Here is a 21,467-nt window from a genome sequence, read left to right on the forward strand (position 1 = left end):
AAGCTGGATGCCGTGGGAGGAAACATTTACTGGAAAAGGTGGGACATGCACCTGCCTTTGGCCGATCGCGTGCTTTAATTTTTGAAAGCCACACGCAAAGGCCAATACAATGTGTGGAAAATCGAAACACACACGCACAAGTTTTCAGAAAAGCTGGAGTGATTCCAAGAGTCCCTCTCCTAGAGCTGCGCATGCACGCTGCGCTAGGGTAGACCTAATAAAACAACTCAGGAAACCTGGGTGGATAATATATGGCTCTAGTGCTGTCAGTGTAACGCTACTTGCTGCACTGACATGGAGCTTGCACCCTCTGCCGGTATCTGAGAGCTGTGCAAGAAGTTTCTGAAACCAGTCTGGTGCCTGTGGAGGTGAGGAATCTACAGGCGAATAGAATATCCTCCACTAAGTATTCTTTTAAAAGGAAATTTTAAAACAATTTTAATTGGGTTTTATGAGAACTTTACATGAATGTGATGATACAATTGTTTGGGTCTTCCAAATTTGCTCATGATTGTTGGTCCCACTATGATCCCTGTACATATACTGCAATATATAATAAGTCTTACAGGTGTAATCGGTTCAGTGTAATAACAGTTAATTATAATTAGCTGAAAGTTAGGACAGTTCGCAAGTATAACACTTCCGAGTAGCATAAAACAATTGTTCCCTCCCCATTTGTCTATGTACCATGCACCCACAACCCCATACTGAGAGATTGTATCTCGTATACAGAAGTTTGACAGTACCCCTCAGTATCTCAACTTGGGTGGGCCTCCCTTACCGCATAATGTAAGTGCAAAATATTGGTGGGTTGGTGGGCCCTAATTTATCAGAATGTGTTGCTCACTGACTACTAGGGCATTACCCCTCTCTGTTCAGAGAGATCTGCCTGACACTCCTGTAGTTCACAAACTGTTCCTATCCACAGCTATGGGGGTTTTGCGCAATTCTCTGGTTTCCTCACTCAGAAATGCCACTGATTCTGCCCTGGCCAATTTAATTTTCACTGTGCACCAGTGTCCCAGCCCAGGTAACAAATTGGCTTTCCTGTGCATAGCAATGGGCCTACGGACTAAGAGGAGTTCCAGGTCTATAAAATGATTGGCTGTATTCCCAGCTTTCTTTCACCTAAACAGTCCCAAGACTTCACACTTCATGGTGAGGAGGTCGTCACACCCCGTAATGCCAGACAGCGTGTTTGCAACCTCTCGCCATAAATATCCTCCAGTAAGGTTGTTACTGAGGATAAGTGACGTTTTCTTCACCATCAAAAGGAAACAGCTCTGTAAACAAGAAAAGCACGCATTTGGAAACTTTAAACTGAAACATTTCTTCCCTCACCACTTCCTCCTTTAAATCCACTTCTCTTCACCTTGTGGCAAACTTAATGAAAGCTTTTACCGTCACTTGTACTTTAGCTTAACTAATTGAAAGCTAACCTATAGTATTTGAGGTCTTTTCCTTCCTTGCATGGATGGAGCCAGTTAGAGGTGCAGTTGGCTAACCATCAAGTAACAAGTTTTATTTGTCTTCTCTTGCAAGAGTTAAAGGAAGTGCAGAGGGCAGCGCGAGAAAAAGCACGGCAGACTGAAGCATTCGCTGAACTGGATGATGATGAGGACGGAATGTAAGTTGATTCACCTCCACATACACCTTGCCTGTTTTCTGTCCATGTGGCGTTTGATACGATATCTGTGGTAATCCAGGAGTTGTTGACAAATGATGCCTTTCAAGCAGGTCCATGCTTCTATGACACACATAGAAATGCATGTTTAGGGTTTGTGCTTGCCTGTGTTTGTACAAAGACTTCTTGGGTGTTTGGGTTCTTTTGTATGCATGAAATACATTTGTAAAAGGGACATGTGTTTTTATTGTTTTGTTTTTTAAAGTTATTGCCCTGTGACGGTGTTGTACTTTGGTAATGCAGTGAACATATCAAAGTCTGAAACATATTTGTGACCATTGAGTTAAGTAAAGTAACATTGATCCTAAAGGTGTTTTAGGGACCATATTTAAGGTATTAGGTTAAGGTTAGTATTAAGGGTAAAGGATGGGGTAACATTTTTTGAGGTAAAGGGTTATGGTAAAGAGTGAGTGCTAAAAATTGCAAAACAGATTGGAGTTAGTGTAATGGTTATGGTTAACTAATAGGGTAGTGGGGCTGGGGTTAAAGTTAACATGATTGTAGGTGTTGAGTGAGATGTGATGTACTTTGCCACTAGTCTCCTGGAGCCACAATACTGCTGCACCGCAATTGAATGAGCAGGTAATACCTTTTAGTAGCACTTGCCTTACTCAAAAAGCTAACTTTCGGTTATGGTGTTACAAACCAGTAAGTTAACATGCAAAGAACAGAACTTTTTTTTTACTGAGAATTAAAGCAGTTATGTACAATTCCTTAAACACATGAAAATGTTGAAAAACAGACGTGCCGTGTACCTTGCGGTCCTCATTTGTCTCCCAAAACACTAAAGTAATTCTTTAGTGCTCGGCACCATAGTTTATTTTTAGGTCTAGCCTAGCGCAGCGTACATGCGCTGCTCTAGGAGATGACCTTTTGGAATCGGTCTGCACTTTTCTAACACTTGTGCCTGTGGCGGCGTCCACCTTGCGGGAGCGAGCCTCGGCACACAGAGGCCATCTGTTTCTAATTAGCATGGCCGTGCGCGCTTGTTTACATTTGCCTGTCTTGCAGTTGCTTTCACTTTCTTGCAGGCTCAACATCCTGTGATCCTCCTTCCCTGGTCCTTTCGGTGCTCTGGGATGAGGAGATTATACATACCCCTGCCAGCCCCCGCTCGCTGCCGAGGGGCTGTGCTGACAGCCTGCGTGCGTCAATGTGCCTGGGTGCCTGCATACCCTGGGCACAAGTCACCGTGCCGGGAAAGCACTGCGCTCACCGCCTCTGCCCGCTTGGCCGAATTAACCTCCGGCGGCAAATATGTGCTGACTTCGCCCTCCGCCCCAGCTTATTATGGTCCAGTGGCCGAGCCCCAGCACGGGCTCGGAGCTCGCCAGTCTCCCAGCTGCTGCCCGGCTGTCAGCATGTGAGAAAGGCCCTCTTCGCCGTGGGGAAGCATCCGAACGCCATCTTGGAGGCTTTCCTGCGCTGGGCATCGGCAAGAGCCAGGGGGACCTGGACACGGACCCGCTGGTGAAGCTGAAGAGAGTGCCCGTCCTGTTGTGCGCCGAGCTTGCCACAGTTTCCGAGGTATGTACTCCCAAATCTGCAATTTGAGTTTAGTGCTTACTAACCCTTAAACTCTTTCGAAGCACCAATACGTTTGGTAGATGAAGCAAGTGAAGCTCTGTGAGATCTAATGCTGTGCCCAGGACCACTCGTTTTACTGTCAAGTAGCTGAGAATCCTGGTGTCATGGTTACACCGCCTGCACACCAACCACTAAATCTCTGAAGCGAGCGCATCTCTTCCTTGGCTCATTAATTGCCGTTTCATGACGGGTCGAAGGGTGTGGTCTTTAAATACCTTGTACACATTGACCGAGGCTACATTTCTAGAAAGCAAATCCAAAACTTAAAATAAGTCCATTTGGCAGAAAGGGAACTGAGGCACATCGAGATATCTTTGCCCAGGATCACACTGTTGCTTTCTGAGTTGCACCACGGGTGATTGAGGCCGTCTTGGAGGTTGTGCACTCCTCTTTTGACATAGGATTGCTCAATGTTGGTTCATGCGGGGAGGGGGTGGGGCAAGAGTGTGTGGTGCAGTATTATGCAACTAGCCATTGATTACGTTTCTAGACAGCATCTGTTGAAATTTGAAGGTGATATTGTTTCTGTATTACACTCTATCGCAGTTGCATGGTTTGCATTTTATCGTAAGGACTGCAGATGTTTGGGCTTTAACTGTTGCAAACATGTTCTCGGTTGAAAAAATGCTTTACTGATTTAATATTAATTGAATACAGTATGTATTTATAAAGGCATATTTAGCCAATACAAGAGTTTTGCATCTTCTGTATGGGGATCGTTATAGCCTAGAATTGTCTATTGGCTCTTTTTTGGCGCAGTTTTATATTACTCTAACTGGACCTGAAGGTATTGGAGCTAATAGGCAGAGCATTCTTGAAGACAAAGGACAGGCTGGGAAGGTGGCCTAACAATACAAGCATTGGCATAGCCAATAGGTCTCGCTTTTGGGACCTTCTAAGTATTTAGTTATGCAGCACAATGTCCTTGGTGCAACAACATCATGGCTAAACACTTATAAGGTCCCACAGGCAATACCTATTGGCTATGACAATGCTTCTAATATTGAGGCCTGTATCAGTTTGTGAAGGAAATTCTGGGATGAGTAGGCAACCGAGAGATGCACTCTGACCATAACTCAAACATTTGCTCCAGTTTTAATTCTGCATATACTTTAAAGGGCATTTTGACAGATCGTAAATTTGTGATGATACTTATGAATATGTTTCAGGGATGTGCCTGGTCCACCTGATATAAACCCCCCTAAAAATTACCTTTTAAAGGAATAAAGAGCCCTCCTTTGTTTTGGTCTGTAAAACATTCATTTTGGCCATTTGGTAATAACTAGTCCATGACCCTATTTCTAGGCAGTCATTTCAGTAGTGAACTTTGTTTTTTGGAGTGCAAGTCCAGTAGCCCCCCCCCTTGCCTTCTAGTTGATGATCAGTTCAGAGTCCATATGTCAGAGCTGACCTTTTGCAGGCATGGTTTTCCAGTGACAGGCACACAGAAGTAAGTCTGGGCGGTGAACTCCGCTCCTCTCGCGGCGTTTGCAGAGTTTCCCGCACTCCACGTTTCCAAAAAGCAGAGTTTTATTTCTTCGCTCGCGCTCAACAACATCAAGTTGACGAGCGCAAGCGAGGAAAATCCACTTCCCGGCGAGATTTTTCCTCATTCGTGCTCATCAACGTCAAGCTGGCTAGCGCAAGCGAGGGAATTCAACCGCCAGGCAAGATTTCTCAACGTGGGCGGTCGTATTTCTCAATGCGAGTTGCCGCGTATGCTCGCGCCCGCTAGCGTTGAGAAACCGACTGTTCGCCTTGAGAAAGGTGCCGCTCGGGTACGAAATCTACTCAAGCGTCCTAAAGGAAGCCGTGCCCGCTTGCACTGTGCATGGTGCTGTTTGCGATAATTTCACAGCACGGACAAACACCCGGCACAGAAAATTATTGCGGGCGACATTTTTTTTAACCCACTCTTCCGCTTGCGGAGCTCTGCATAGTGCGGCAGAGTTTTTTTGCACTTCGCGGAGTTCCTTGTAGCGGAACTCCACGAACTCCCACAGGCTTACACAGAAGGTTTAGTCGGTATCCTTCAATGCCACCACTGTTTGCAAGGCAAAGCTGGAGAGTACTATACACTGGGATGGTGCACAGGGGCTTCAAATGTCAAAATCTCAAACTACTTGGACTTAAATGGAAATTCATACAGTACCGGAATCAGGGCAACCTCCTCTATATTCCCTGTTGGAATCTCTGGTCCAGAGGGTGAAGTAGAGGAAACCGCAAGAGGAAAGGATGCAGGCTTCCTATGAAATGTAGAGGGCTTAGGACGAAACTGGCTGACTATTGGTGTTGACAGGATGGGGATGAGCTTCCCATGTACTTGTATGATATTGTGCAGTAGTCTGCTGGGCTATCTATCCTACACAGGCCCTTCCACACATCTGCACTCTTCCTCACTCCTGTTCGCTCACCCCTTGCGGGTGCAGCCCAGAGACCTCCACAAGCTAGCAGGTCTTCCTTCCGATGTGGTAAATCAACAGTATTGCTTTCGTGTGTTCCTTGGCTGAGGCACAGGGTCAAGACTGATTTGTATATAGCTGGGTCTGTATTGGGGTGGCGTAGTGAGCTTAAGAACGATGATGGAATTCAACCAAGATCTGTGACTGAGGGTGAGTGTCTGAAAAGTTTCAGTGCTCTGTCCATTATTTCCTTGTATGTGCTTCCTTGGCTTAGCCTCAGTCTAGTTTGGAAGAGTGGCAACTAGCCTGGGTTTTCAATCTTTGATCTCCTTTCTTCTCAACTGCATTGGTTTTTCAAACCCTGCTTAGTCAGTGGAAAAATGTAAATCATACTGGATCGTAAAGGCAGTTTATGAATTCCTGGATGCTCCTCTACTCCTCACACAATGAAATATATTTGTAACACCACTCTGAGGCCTTACATTCCTGAAGGCAAATGATTCCAGTTACATGGGGCTGCACATATTTTACCTGGGTAAAAGCCACCAGTCATTCCTCCTCTGTACTGAGACAGATAAAAAGGCATGTTCCCTGGTTTTAGGTTATGTTTCCATCCCTGTCAGTCTGCACACAGCCCTGGCAAGAGTCACACTGACAAAGGAGGCTGAGCTTTGTGGTGCCAGCTCTAATGTCTGTCAGTTTATGGGAGAATCCTCAGTCGGCGTACTGGGGTGAAAAACATACAGGAGCTTACAGAAACATACAAGGACATGATAGCACAGCTTCACAAAACCATACGGAGAACTGTTGTCCCAACATAATGTGTAAGTGTTGAGTATCAGTCGTTACCATGCATGCTGTACTTCACAATGCATGGAATTGTAGTACAAGGCCTTGTCCTTTGAACTTTACCACACAAAACTGGTTACGCAAATCACTCTTTTTGTGATTTTGTGTAAATCGGTGTTAGTGATATTAAAGGTAAAAAAATATATAGATCTATAGGGACGCGTATCAACCACGGGTAAATCTGTGGATTCACGCGCCAACGAAAAGACCAGATTGGATGGCCGCGGCCTCACAGAAAAGTTGCGGCTGACGTTTTCTTTTATCAGGAAACTGTTCCTGTGGTTCAAATTTGGGCTGTAATGTTTATAAAAGTTCAGGGTAGAGATTCCCTGACTACATGGGTGGGAAATAAGTAGGCTGTAAGCAGAAGCTAAGTTAGAATACATGTATATATTTCCTTTATGTTATCCAAGGTCCGCGGGGCTCTGTGCGGCCCAGGTGTGCATTTGCGTGTGGATCCAAGGATATCGGTAAGCTTTTTTTATTTTTTATAAACTAAATAGAATCATGCACCCACTCAAATAGGCAGCCAAAAAGTCTTACAGGGACTCTCACACCTAGAAAACACCCTCGCATCCATTGTCCCAGCCAACCAGACAAATACCCTAACACCCACTGTGACAGGCAGTGACACCCTCTGACATCCAGTGTCACATGCAGACACTCTTACACACATACCCATCCATACACTCACACCCATTCACATCCCATGCTGACACTGTTGCACCCATTTAGGCACCCTAGAGACAATGTTACATCCATTCACAAACATATTCAAAGACTCTTACAGTACCACTTACACGTATATACATACTCTCACACCCACTCATATACCTACAAAGGCACTGTTGCACCCATTCACATACTTTACAGACACTGGGACACCCATTCACAAACCCATACACAGACTCACACCCACACTAGGACTTTCAAACCCAGGTTGTAGGTACGGTATAGTTCAGAAATGGCATTAAAATAAACCTTTAACCCGTTTGCTGCGGGTGTCGGCCAATGGCCGTCACAAGCACTACTTCCGTAGTGCTGCGCACGTCCGTTGACCGACGCGGCCCCGCCCGCTTAATTGAACGTTCTGCACTGGCGCAGGACGTTCGAAGCAGTTAATTTGGTAAAATTCACTGAAAAAAAACAAAGGTTACAGGGACATTGTAGTTAGGCTCCCATTCCTGGTACAGCTAACCATAACTGCTGAATTTCTCTGGTTTGATAGGATTGAAATGTGAGCCTAACTATAAAATTCCTGTAACCTTTGGGTTTTTCAGTGAAATAGTCTCTCTTTCTCTCTCTCTTTCTCTCTTTCTCTTTTTCTCTCTCTTTTTCTCTCTCTCTTTTTCTCTCTCTCTCTTTTTCTCTCTCTTTCTCTTTTTCTCTCTCTCTTTTTCTCTCTCTCTCTCTTTTTCTCTCTCTCTCTCTTTTTCTCTCTCTTTTTCTCTCTTTTCTCTCTCTCTCTCCCTACCCCCCCCAAAAGTGTGGAAAATGCAAAGTTTGTCAACAAGGTAAAAAGACAACACATTGTCTCTCCCCTCACATCAAGTGTCAGTCGAACACATCTAGGGGCAGTATAATTGCAAGACCGTACATGCTGTGTATATGTTGAAATGCCCTTGCCAGTTCATGTACATTGGTAGTACAATACTATCAGTCCATAAAAGAATCCTTCAGCATCTGAGATCTATTAGAAATCGAGATCAAGGTTACCCTGTATCAAGGCACTGCGAAAAGGTCCACAAGGGGAGCGCGGAGGACTTGACATATTGTGTAATTGATGCGGTCCCCAAGAATATGCAAGGAGGTAACAGGGTAAAAAAGCTGAGACAACTGGAGTCCAGATATAATGTAGAACTGAATATCTGAAAGACTTTAGTTATACATTCCTTACCTTAGAATGACCCTCAAGCGTCGGAATGGATCCAGAGAAATCTTTTCGTAGCAGTACCCCTGCGTGTCAGTAGGTGGCGTTGGTCGACTCTGCGTCCGTCGCCAGCGTCGTGGTCGCTGAGATGGCATTGCGGTGTCTACTTAGACGCTGCCCCAGCGCGCTGACGTCAGTTTTTTCTTTTTCCGCCCCAACCAGTGTAGATCCGGAGAGTGTGCCCCTTATTTTTTTTTTTAACTAAACATTTTTCGACTTTTGTTGACATCTTTTTGAGTCTTCAACTTCTGGTGCATGAGGGATGTCCTATCGTCGGACCGGATTCAAGCCCTGTGACTCCTGTCACAAGCTGATGTTGGTCACCGATCTGCACCTTGTGTGTCTTTGGTGCCTGGAGAGCGACTACGATCCGAAGTCGTGCTCCGACTGCCGGGCCATGAACCCAAAGTCTTTGCGGGAGCGGGTCTGAAAGCTTTTGGATGCCCGGCAGTCTGCTCCGTGTCGTTCGAGGTCCCGGTCGAGAGAAAGGCCGTGGGACCAGTCACGGAGTTACCACCATTCATCCTCAAAGTCTTCGCACTCCTCCGTTAAGTCGCAGCTCAAGAAGAAGGTGAAGAAGCGTAGTTGCTCTTCGCCTTTTCCCGGTCCGTCGGCTGATGTTAAGCGGCACCCGGAGCGACGATGCTCTCCGGCTCCGCCCTCGGAGCCCGCTGAGATGGCTCCACGCTTCCCTCCCTTACCCGGAGCAGGAGCGTCCCCTGCCCAGCTTTGTGCATTTTACGAAGCGCTTCATAGCATTTTTGTGCAACCCGACTCCGCAGGCCTGCCTTCGGGACCCACGGACTCAGATGGAGGCCCTGGGCCTTCGATGCCAACTGCCGGCCTCTGCGCCGGAGGCCCCCCATGGACCCAGGCCTGGATCCGGATTAGCACTGGTCCACCTCATGGTACCTTCGCCTCGCCGATTCCACTGACGACGCCCCGACGGCTGATGTGCCCCCAACCGGCATTGACCCCAGCCTCACCCCCTACTTGGATTCCGTGCTGTTCCGACGTCAGTACCGAGGCCGGAGGGTACTTTTTTACCGCTGTTCCTCCCTGGCGTTCCTTATTGTCCTGAGTGGCAGCCAGAGGAGGATTGGGAGGGGTCTACTGGTCCTCTAGCTGACCATCTTGAAGAGCCGGACTGGCGAGAGGATTTGGCAAACGCCCGTGGTCTGGATAGCTCCCCAGAGCTTGGCATGCTCTTCCCCCCCCCCCTACTGTGGCTATGGGGGAGGGAGCTTCATACGCAGTGGTGTTGCGTACGGCGGCTGAGGCCTTTTGCCTGGAGATTCCTACAGTGGCAGTCAGGACTAACCTCCTGACAGGTTCTTCAGCCAACACCGACCTCTTAGGAGCCCCTGCTGCGTTTTAATGAGGCCCTCACTGACATCCTTCTGGGCACTTGGTCCAAGCCCAGCACAGGGGCTCCTGTGGACAGGATGATTGCCTGACGCCACCGCCCAGCTCTGGGCGATCCATTTTTTTTCTCCATTACCCTGCCCCCGAGAGCTTGGTGGTCCAAGCCTCATCCTTGAAATGCACATTCCCTACTGCTCCCCCAGATAGGGAATCCAAGAAGCTAGATCATCTTGGTAAGATGTTTTCTTATGCAAGCTTAGAGCTGTGGTCGGTGAACACCGCATGTCTCTTCGGCCATTCTCCCCACACAGTGTGGGATACGGTTACGCAAGTGCTGCCACAGTGCCCGGAGGAGGCCTGGCCGTGCTCACCCGTGCTGTTGCTGAGGATCGAGACACAGCTAAGTTCACCATCCGGTGTGGGCTGGATACTCCTGACTCTCTGGGAAGAACGGTTTCCATGTCTTAGCCCTGAGGCGCTACACCTGGTTGAGGACGTCTGGCTTTTCCCGGGATGTCCAATCCATTCTGTTGGACATGCCCTTTAATGACCGTCGTCTGTTTGGTGACAAGGCGGAATCCGCGCTCGAGTGCTTTAAGTGCTCTCGGGCTACGGCCAGATCTTTGGGCCTCGCTGCTACTTCTTGCCCCATGCAGTCTGCTTTTTGCCCCTTTAATGGCTACAGAAGGGGTGCCACACCACGTACCACCCAAAGCCACAGGGACATGCAAGCTACCCAGCCTATGCGTGGCCGCGGGACCCAGAGACGCGTGTCTGGGAGCCAGTGGGCAGGCAGTCCACCCATACTCCCCCTGCAGCAGCCTCCAAACCTTCATAGTCCGACTTTTCAGGGCCACCAGAGGCCAGTAGGCGGACGGATTCGCCATCACCTCCCCCCTGGCACAACATCATGTCGGACAGGTGAGGTTTGCAGATCGTCTGAAGGGGCTACTCTTCGAGATGACTACTCCCTCCATGCCACCAGCACTCCATCATATGTCGTCAACCGCTTCTTCTGGAAGGAGAAGTTCAGAATGTTAACCTTAGCTCAGGTCTCGTTTGCCCTCAACCCTCGACCCTGGAGACTGGACGGTAGCATTGGACTTGCAGGACACTTATTTTCACATTCCCTTCCTGCCAGTCCATAGGCGTTACCTACGGTCCACCGTAGGCCACAAGCATTTTCAGGTTACCGTGCTCCCCTTTGGCCTTACCAGCGCCCCTGGGGTGTTCATAAAAGTGATGGCGGTGGTCGCAGCTCAACTGTGCAGATGAAGAGTTCCAGACTTCCCTTATCTCTACGACTGGCTGTTGAAGGGGGGCTCGCCCCAGGCTGTTGTCTCCCTCCTTCAGACTACGGCGGACCTCCTGCATTTCCTGGGGTTCACTATCAATGTGCCGAAGTCACGCATGATTCCCTCTCAAAAGCTCCTTTTCGTCGGAGCAGTTCTGAATACAGCGCATTTTCAGGCCTATCCTCCCGGGCAGTGAGTCTGGGATTTTTGGGCTATGATACCGATGTTTCAGCCTGTATCCCAGATTTCGGTGAGAATGACCCTTGGGCTGCTGGGCGTCATGGCCTCCTGTATCCTGCTGGTGGATAATTCCAGATGGCATATACGGGCTCTGCAGTGGGACCGGAATGTTTCAGTGGCCACAGCATATGGGGAATCTTTCCGATGTCGTCCAGATCACGGAGGCAACTGTACATCAGTTGCAGTCGTGGCTCACAAACCGGGATTGGGTCAACGGCAGATCCCCTTCCCTTCCCCAAACAGAGTTTACAGTGGTGACAGATGCATCCCTCCTGGGATGGGGCGGCCACATGGGATAAGCGGAGATTAGAGGTCTCTGGTCTCCAGCGGAGTCCTGGCTCCACATCAACCTTCTGGAGCTTCGGGCGATCTGTTTTGCACTGAAGGCATTCCTTCCTTTTTTCAAAGGAAGAGTTGTGCAGGTGTTCACGGACAACACCACTGCCATGTCGTACTGCAACAAACAGGGCGGGGTGGGGTCGTGGACCCTATGTCTGGAGGCTTTTCGCCTTTGAAAATGGCTGGAACATTAGGGCATATTCCTGGTGGTTCAACACCTAGCGGGTTCCCTGAACGCCAGGGTGGACAAACTCAGCCGCAGGTGCATGATGGATCACAAATTGCATCTTCACTCTGAGGTGGTGCAAGGTCTCTTTAAGCAGTGTGGAGAGCCTAGGCTAGATCTATTCGCCACTGAAGAGACTGCGCAATGTCAGCAGTTCTACACATTGGAGTTTCCAAGGCGGCACTCGCTCTGCGATGCCTTTTGTCACGAGTGGAATTGCGACCTCCTGTACCACTTCTACCCAGAGTGCTGAAGAAGATCAAGCGCGACTGGGCCCAAGTCATTCTTGTGGCTCCAGACTGGGCACAAAGAGTCTGGTACCCCGAGCTCTTGAGCATGGCCATCGATCCTCCAATCGGACTGCCTCTTCAGGATGATCTTCTGCCGCAGCAGCAGGGGACGGTCCTCCATCCGAACCTGTCCATCCTCCACCTCCTTGCGTGGACATTGAGCAGTGACAGTTGACAGCTTACAGCCTTCCTCCCGAAGTGTGTAATGTCATCTTGGTAGCCAAGCGTCCCTCCACTAAAACGGTATACCCCTGTAGATGGAGCAAATTTGTGGCCTGGTGCAAAGAAAAGGCTGTGGATTCCATTTCTGCCCCTCTATCAGAGGTTCTCCTTTTCATTCTTTCTTTGGCCCAGAAAGGGCTCTGCTCTGGGCACTCTTAAAGGCCATCTTTCCGCCATTTTGGCCTTTCTTCGCTTTCCAGATCAGCCTTCTCTTTTCAAGTCCCCTATTGTTAACAGATTTCTGAAGGATATTACTCATCTCTTTCCTCCTTCTCCTTTCGTAATTCCCCAGTGGGACTTGAATGTTGTCCTCCAGTATCTTAGGGGTGCTCCATTTGAGCCACTACATAATTGTACTCTTCATGTCCTTACTTTAAAGACTGCTTTCTATCACCTCTGCTCGCAGGGTGAGTGAACATTCATTTCAAAGCATGAATAAAGTTTCATTATTGCAATATAAATACATTGTTGCAAACCACATCTATATATTTATTCAAAGTCGTCCTGAAGGATGCAGATATTCCTTTTTTGGTAATTGCAATAATGAAACTTTATTCATGCTTTGAAATGAATGTTGTATAAACAGAAGAGATATGGTGTTTTTATAGGTATATTATCTTTTTTCTACATAAAAAAACAAAAAGAATAATAAAATCAAAAGTATTTTTCTAATATATGTTTTCCAATGTGTTTTATATTATTGTGCATCTAGAGTTTTCATGAACTAATCACTAATATATCAGCACTGAGCCCGGTGCATAATATTTTTCCATGGGAAGGGAATACACATACACCCACACATTATAGGTAGGTCTGCTTTTCCTTAAATGGAGTGTGTTTTTGTTCTCTAATAACTATGACCCGATTTGAGAAACTGTGTCACAGCTTTCCAAAAAAAGGTCATCCACATCATCTCCTCCCTGGGAAAGTTTTGGGATGATCGGTCAGTCGGGATCCGAGAAAAAAGGCAGTTTCCAAAACATAAAATTCCCATGCATTTTCCCTAGACATCTTTAAGGCTGGTTATAGCAAAAACTGCTGAATGGAATTACACTAAGTTTAGCAGGAAGCTAGATCTTGGTCCGCAGATTGAGCTGTTTGTGATTTGGTGTAAATTCGTTCAATAGTCTTCAAGAAATGAAGGATGAAAAATAATTGTACATTTAGGCAGTTGGGCTTGGGAGAGTGTCCATGACTCAGTGATATTATGAATGTTGTAATTTGAGATGTCATCAGTGATGGCATAAATGATGTCATACAACATGTCATGAGTGTTGTGATGGCAGGGACCCAAGTTGTAGTTAGCGCTGCTAACTCAAACTGGTGAATTTAATTTTTTTATTAATTGAAAACGTTAATGTTGACACTGAGAAGTTCACCGAGCTATAATGTTACTTTAGCATTTGGATTTTCAGTCAATATATACACATACGCTTTCAAACATATGCATGTGTCTATATATGTGTAGGCACATACATACATAAACAAGGGCTTTTGACGTTTAAGAAAAGAATAAAAACGTACCTGTGTGGTAAAGTCACGTGTTTTAAAATATTAAAAAATGGCATGCATTGTAAAGGTACCACATGTTAAAAGGTGAGTTCTAAGGGTAACGCCCATAAGGGTGATATAAGTCATATCGGGTAAGGAATAAAGGGTCAGTGTAGGAGCAACAGATACATTTTGGGTTAAGGGTTACATGCCGCTAAATTTTGTATTACAGATAGAAATTTATGTAAGTTGGGGCCTTTTTAACTTCCACTTTTTAGCCCTCTTTGTTAAGTGCAACTCATTATGATAGTCATGAACTTTAGTTTTAATGAAAAACAGGTGCACTGCGTGCAGTAGCGTTATTTTCAGACCTTTCCCTTGCTCTGGCTTTTTCACTGGTGGCCTCCAGCTATAGACCCCTGTCCTAATCAATATGCAGCACCAGCGTAATTTCCTGTAATCTTTTCTGGCCCCTCTGCAAATAAGGCAGTTTGTAGAAAAACGAGAGCTATACATTAATGGATGTATCAGTAGTGTTTCTTTGGTGTCAGTGGTGACGAGGCTTGCACTAAATTATGCTATACTAACCCCCCAAAAAGCAGAACGCTGAATATTAAATGGAAATGGCCTTGTCACATGACATTACATCAAATAAAATCCAGAAATAGATTCAGGGTCTGAATATACAATATACTTGAATAATTACATCTATATTGAAGCTCGTTTTGGGAGTATCATGTTGTTGACCTACCTGTTAACATTGACTGAGAAGAATTAAGTCCACAGGGAAAATGAATATTCACAGAGATACCTGTAATAGCATAATTTGCCTTGGGTATAATCTGTCACATGTTCATTAAGTTGGACTCAGAGAGAGCTTTTGGAGTTTGCATGTTGGTAATTTTCTCCTAACTTGATGGAGGTGATTTGGAAAGTGTGGTATACTGCACAGCAAGAGGGTCCTAGAATAGTTATTGGAAGTTAGCCTATAACAGGCACTGTTGAAAGGTGAACAGGTGTCCTTGCAGTTGTGCAAATATTCTATCTTGAACAGCACAACAAAATGGAAAGTTTAGAAGCAGTCAAATTAACAAATCAAACATATCCTGTGAAAGATTTTAAAACCTAGATAAACTCTGCTTGTTGTGTTCAAGAGCTTGAGAGGGAGTGCTGATTTGAAATGTATTGATTTATTATTATTTTTAATTTAATTGCAGGATATCTGTGAGTGAACTTCAAAGCCACTCCGAGCTAGACGGCGATAGTGATGGGACTATCTCGGATGAAGAAGCTCAGGTAGTGATTGTGAGGGGAAAATTGCAAAGTCTGGGAGTGATTAACATGGTAGATTTTTGAGGCAGTCCTCAAACATTCTGTGCTGGGTGGTATAGGACTTATAATGCCCTAAATACTGATGAGGATGTTGGATATGGGAGGTTAAGGTGTGGGTTTGGGCCTTTTTCTTATGAGAGTTTGGGCAGCAAGTGGGTACTGTGAAGCCTCAGGCCAGGGATTGTGTTTCACTTCAGTTAGATGAAAGATTTACACCCTTTGCACTTTTGATGCATTGAAGGGTTATATTTTTGGGAAAGATAGGTCTTTCTGGTGGACACTTCTAGCAACTGGGTCCTTTCTTGCCATGTGACTATCCCCGGACACCAGGCTGGATCCAGAAAACTCAATTGCAGTGCTCCTGTGCAGCGGTAGTTGGTGCTGTGCAGCTGCATCCACTCCGTAAATGACGAACTGAGCAGCATATAAGTGCTACCCATGCATGCTGATGTCAGTCCCTTTCTTCCACGCCTTCAAACGTGAATCCGGAGCTCGGTTTCTCCTATCTTCACACTGTTGCAATATGGGATTTCGGGGGGTGGGGGGCATTTTCTAGGGGGAGTTTTCTCCTTTTTTGCAGCATTGCTTATGTCGGTCTCACTCTAATGGCTGGATTGCTTTTGGACTGTCTCCAGGAAGGCCACTGCGTCGCAAGCGAGCCACTAGCCTTTGCAGATCCGCATCACCTAGAATGTATGTTTGTTTCTTTATGCTGCTTCAATAAAAACTATTAAACCTAAAAAACTTTGTGTTGATGGGGCATATCACCCATCAAAATAACAGGGTTTAATTCTTTTAAGGATTTTTGCAAGCAGATGTCTCTGGCCAATCCCCTTGAGGTGTGCCTCTGGTGCTTGGGTTCAACGCACATTTCCAGGACCTGTGATGGTAATGCTAAAATGAAACCAAAAGCTATCTGAGAACGCAAAGCGAACCACTTCCCCTTTCAGGGAGTCATAATGCATAGATACATTTCGTAAGTGTATGCTCTTCTCAGCCAGCCTAGCCTTGAGGTTGGTTAATGCAAGTTGTCTGCTCGGCTACTACATCTAGCACTTTGGGACATAGTTGGTGAGATGTTACCTGCTGTCCCAGATGACTTGCCAGCTTCCTTTCAACATGGTTAGGATGGGACCACAGATTGTCACGGTAAGGCTATGGGAGCTGGTGTGGTGCTTTGCTGCCCCTCATAGATGAAGTCGGCATGCTTTCCGGGGTTTGTCCAGGAGTCCTTAATGAACATAGCTTTTAACTGCCCCACCTGTTTGGTAAAAAGTGGACTCAGTCCTGGAGCATGTTAAGGCAAGTAGTGCCACAGCACACGCCTTGGACCTTTCAGATCCAGAACAGCAATCCCCACAACAATTTTGCCACTTCAGGAGATGTGTTGGGGCTTAGCGTTAGAATTTCGTCAGGCCCCACTGTGCAACAACCTCAAACCCCCTTTAGTGCGCTCTAATTGTCACACCAAGTTCGAGGCATGTGGGCTGCTGAATTTATATCTATAGCATAGATCGCCGCCTAGTGTTGGGTCCGGATGATTGCACATTGTTGTCCTGGAAGAGTCTTCGAAGTATCACGAGATAGGTGGCTCCTCCCCTGGACTACAGTGCGCATGGGCATCGACTCCATCCCCAGATTGTTTTTTTCCGCCATTGGGTTTGGATGCATATTTCATCACTCAAGTTCGGATTCAGGATCAGCCACTTTCCCCAGTGGAGGCAATATATTACATCTTACAAATGGTCCTGCAGATTGTCTCACAGGGCTAGTACTGCCATTCCTTTTCAACTTGCTGCAATGGCCACGCTCATTGGAATGCCGGGTGGAGGGCCAACTGTCTGTCTCATGCCAAGAGGTGCTGGCTCTTGTGGCCAAAGGAGCTGTAGAGAGTGTCTGAAGTGGACACAAGGTTTTATTCCTGCTACTTCCTTGTGCCGAAAAAGGACGGAGGCCTCCACTCTATCCTAGATCTTAGCCCTCTCAAATTCCTCCTGAGCAAAAAGAAAAATTCAAGATACTCACCCTCACCCTGGCTCTTTCTGCCCTAGATCCCACGGAGTGGATGGTGGCATTGGACCTGCAGCATTCCTATTTTCACCCCACCCCTCCCTCCTGCAGGCCCACAAATTAAACCTACAGTTCAAGGTGGGCCTTGAGCACTTTTCCTTGCTCACTCTTGGCCTCACCAGTGCCCCTTTATTGTCCACAAAGATGATAGTGGTGGTCGCTCCCCATCTTAGGAGGTCAGTCCTACCTCGACAACTGCCGATGGGCTTGCCAAAGGTGGTCGCAGACAAACTACAGATGATGGTCTAAACCTATTGACATCGCTGAACTTCTCAATCGACCTCCTCCTTTCACAACTGACTTTTTTCTGAGACTCCCTTTCATTGGAGTTATACAAGATCGTTTCAGGCCTTTCCTCCAGTCCAGCGAGTTCAGGACATTTGGGCTATGACCTTGATGTTTCAGCCCCTCTCCTGGGGGGGTCTCAGTGAGGATGGCTAAGAGGCTACTCAGTCTGCTAGCCTCCTGTATCCAGTTTGCCAATGACACCAGATGGCACAGGCAGGCTCTGCATTGGGATATGAAGTCTCAGTTGGCCTAGAACCAGGGAAGTCTGTTGGATTTCATCCAGTTTGTCGGAGGAGACTGCAAAAGATCTGCAGTGGTGGCTTCTTGATTGCAGCTAGACCAGTGGCAGATTCTTCTCCTTCCTTGATCTGTAAAGTAAAGGTCCTGCACCTTGGTTGTCCTGAGCTACTTGGTTTAGAATTGTCCCTATGTAAGGGGTCTGAAAAAATTATAATCTTCAATATATACAATCGGTTCCAAAGCCCACACAGACTCTCAGGGACAATAACATCGTTGGCTAACTACCTTGATTCGATTACGAGAAATCACCGGTTGATTGTCGCCGGTGATTTTAATACAACTTTTGAACAGGTGAATTACATACAGGACCTCATCCTTGAGTGGGATGAGGCTAGGGGGATCGCAAAACTTCAGATTTCACCCATTAAGAAAACCACAAGGGTGGGGCAACAAGTACTATGGTTTACTATCGCCTATGGTGTTAGAGCCTGTAATGGCAGAACAGACTCTGATAGAGTAGCAGGTCATACCTTTAAGAGGGGCGGCATCAAGATCTAGGATTGATTATATCCTTGTTGACTTAGATCTGTGGTCACTAGTCAAAGATATGGTCATTATTCCTAGGGAAGATAGTGATTATAACGCTTTGGTACTTACAATGTCGGGACTAGTTGCACAGCGTGGGCACTCTAGGTCTGAGTCTGCACAGGTCATCACAAATAACAACAACAGGAGAGTCAAATGGCCAATGATCTTAGCCGACTCAAACTCCCTCCTCCAAATATATTCTGTGGTGGAGCAGTCTCTTAAAGATCTAAGTATCCCCACAAATGGGTTAGGGGCGGTCATGAAGATTTTTCCCGAATTAACTACTAGTTTAAAACCTTTTTTTCATAACCAAAGTAACAGAGTTAAGCAGCAAATAACACCTTGGTTTAATGATGCATGTAAAATAGCTAGGAATGAGCTAATGGTGATGGTAAAAACAAAATCTATGCAGAAATCGTTAATGGTAGAAGGTTATATAAACTAGCCCAAAACAAAGCGAAACAGGACTGGGAGTATGAAAATTGGAAATTACTTTTAGAAGCTGCTAAAAATAGTCGTTATTTTTGGCACCTATTGGCAAAGGGATCACCAAATCTGGTAGCACAAACTGACTTTCACATCCAGCCACACGTATGGGAAGATTACTTTGGAGCATTGTTTGCTGATCAAGGGCCGTTGTCCGCTCCAGCATTAAGTTTTAATCCTTGTGAACAGGTAGTAGCTGATGTTGCGAATGTCACTCTAGCGGAAACCATTATGGCCATCAAGTTCCTGCAGATTGGTAAAGCACCAGGTCTAGACAAGCTTACGGGAGGACTGTTTAGGGCCGAACTGTCTGTCTATGGTCTGTTGCTACAAAGGGTTTACAATACTATTTTGAATTGGGGGGCAATTCCGGAGACCTGGCGGGGTGCTGAAATCATCCCTATCAACAAAAAGGGCGATAAAGGGTTGTCGGGGAATTACAGGCCCATCAGTCTTATTGATGTAACACAAAAAATCTTCTGTAAAACCATCTTGACCAGAATCCAAAATTGGATAGAGGACAACAATGTTCTGTCAAACCTACAGGCAGGATTCAGGGCCGCAACCAGTACCTAGGACCAAGTCTTTAGGTTTCTCCTGCTAATCTGGAAAGAAGTCACAATTCGAGGAGGTCACCTATATGTAGTGTTCGTGGACTTAAAGTCCGCCTTTGATTCCATCGACTGGTCCCAACTTTGGCTAGCACTGAGCTGATTGGGTCTACCAGCATATTTGCTCAAACTTTTGGTTAGGTTACGCCAAGACACCTTTGCCAGGATTAGGTGGAATACTGAAGGCTCCCTGACAAACGCCATAGCTGTTTAGAAGGGTGTTCGTCAGGGATGCGTTCTTGCTCCTTCATTGTTTATCCTCTATATAAATGGCTTGATAGGAGAACTTTTTAATTGCGGTGGTGACCCCCAAAATTGGCTGGAAAGGTAGTGCCCTGTCTGCTTTTTGCAGAGGACATACTGCTTATTGCCAGATCACCCTGTGGCATTCAAAATCTTTTGAATAAATTTCCCCTAGTTTTTCAAAGAAAAGGGTCTAGAGATAAATGGGTTGAAGACCAAATATATGGTCTTTAATCCATACAAGTCTAATAAGAGGAAAATTACCCTGGACACGCAAATTCTGGAGCAGGTTGCTTCGTTTGATTATCTGGGTATCTGTATCAATGATAGACTGGCATGGACACCGCAGATAGAAAAAGGGCTAGACTTCCCCTTTTCGGCCAATATCTCCCATTATTGAAATTCATAGGGCTAAGGGATTACAATTCAACCCCCACAATTCAGCCTCCTTTATGGGGCTGAATTGTGGGGGTTGGAAAACCTGACTGAACTAACTCGTGCTGAAAACAAATTCATGAGGGTCATTAGGAACCTCCCAGTGACTACACCACTCCTGCCACTTAGATTAGATCTTGGCCTAAAACCTATTGACCATTATGCCATCTTAAGGTCAATCCTGTGCTGGATCAGAGTGTGGATAAGCAAAACACAGGTGCCCCTAAGGGAGGCTTTGGTAGAGCTGATTGCTCTGCATAAACAAACAGGCCGCATCAAGTGGTTTAGTAAGATCAAGGTCTGGTTTACAAAAATTGAGATGGTGCAGCTCTGGGAAGACCCAGGGTCTATGACTAAATTTACGATCCCTTTAGTCAAATAAATATTCTGGGAACTAATGGTCTCGGAAAGGGTTGACCGGTTTGCACATGGCACTTTAACTGCAGGGTTTTTAAATACTAAAGGAGTATTTGTGTTTGAATGGTTTCTGGATGATATTGAACTGCCCCAGGCTCGAGCTCTGTTTGTTCAGTTTAGATACGGAACCCTACCCTTGAATGCATTGAAGAGTTTATGGGGAAATTTGTCTGTTAATCCATTGTGTCCTTTATGCCATATTTCACCTGAAACCACTGAACTTTTTTTTCTGCTGTTCCTTTTACGCTGAACTTAGGAAAATTTGGCTGACCCCTGTCTGTCGTATTTTATCTTTTAATTGTCCATTGGAAGCCATGCGTATATTTAAGTCAGATGCCACAAGCTGGTTAGTATTCGCTGTTTCGAGGTTTTTAATGTTTGCGTGGTGGAAAAGGTAAAAAAGGGCAAATTTGTTCCTGTGTTGTAGCACTGATAACATAATTCCAACCAGATTCAGTGGTATCCCCTTTCAGATGCAGGCTCATTTTTTATAGAAAATGCTCAAGATTGTCCTATTGTATTATATAAATTACTTTTAATGGTTTTATATTGCTGCACTTTTAATGGTATATTGTTTTTGTACTGTATTTTAAGATGTGAATGATCATATTTTTGATCGATCGAATAAATATATCTTCTTCTTGCTCCATCCAGAGTTGATGGTGATGGATGTATCACTTCTGGGTTGGGGAGGCCATCTGAGAGAGGTGGAAATCAGAGGTCTCTGGTGTGCAGCGGAGGCTGGCCTCCACATCCATTTGCAAGAGTTGTGTTTAATTTGCTCGGTGTTTAGGGCGAACGCAGAGAAAGAACTATTGCATGCTGGAGTTTCCAAGA

At 46.0% G+C, this 21,467-nt stretch overlaps 1 protein-coding gene across 1 annotated transcript in view; it reads left to right on the forward strand.

The window, feature by feature from the left end:
• PRKCSH (PRKCSH beta subunit of glucosidase II) overlaps nt 1-21,467 on the forward strand; it is a 260,110-nt gene that overhangs the window by 54,797 nt on the left and 183,846 nt on the right. The window contains exons 7-8 of the mRNA XM_078684189.1: nt 1,543-1,627; nt 15,138-15,216. Of these exons, the coding sequence (XP_078540315.1) occupies nt 1,543-1,627; nt 15,138-15,216 (164 nt within the window). The remainder of the gene's footprint in view (nt 1-1,542; nt 1,628-15,137; nt 15,217-21,467) is intronic.

This window comes from Lissotriton helveticus, chromosome 1_1, assembly GCF_964261635.1.
Source record: "Lissotriton helveticus chromosome 1_1, aLisHel1.1, whole genome shotgun sequence".
Taxonomy (NCBI): domain Eukaryota; kingdom Metazoa; phylum Chordata; class Amphibia; order Caudata; family Salamandridae; genus Lissotriton; species Lissotriton helveticus.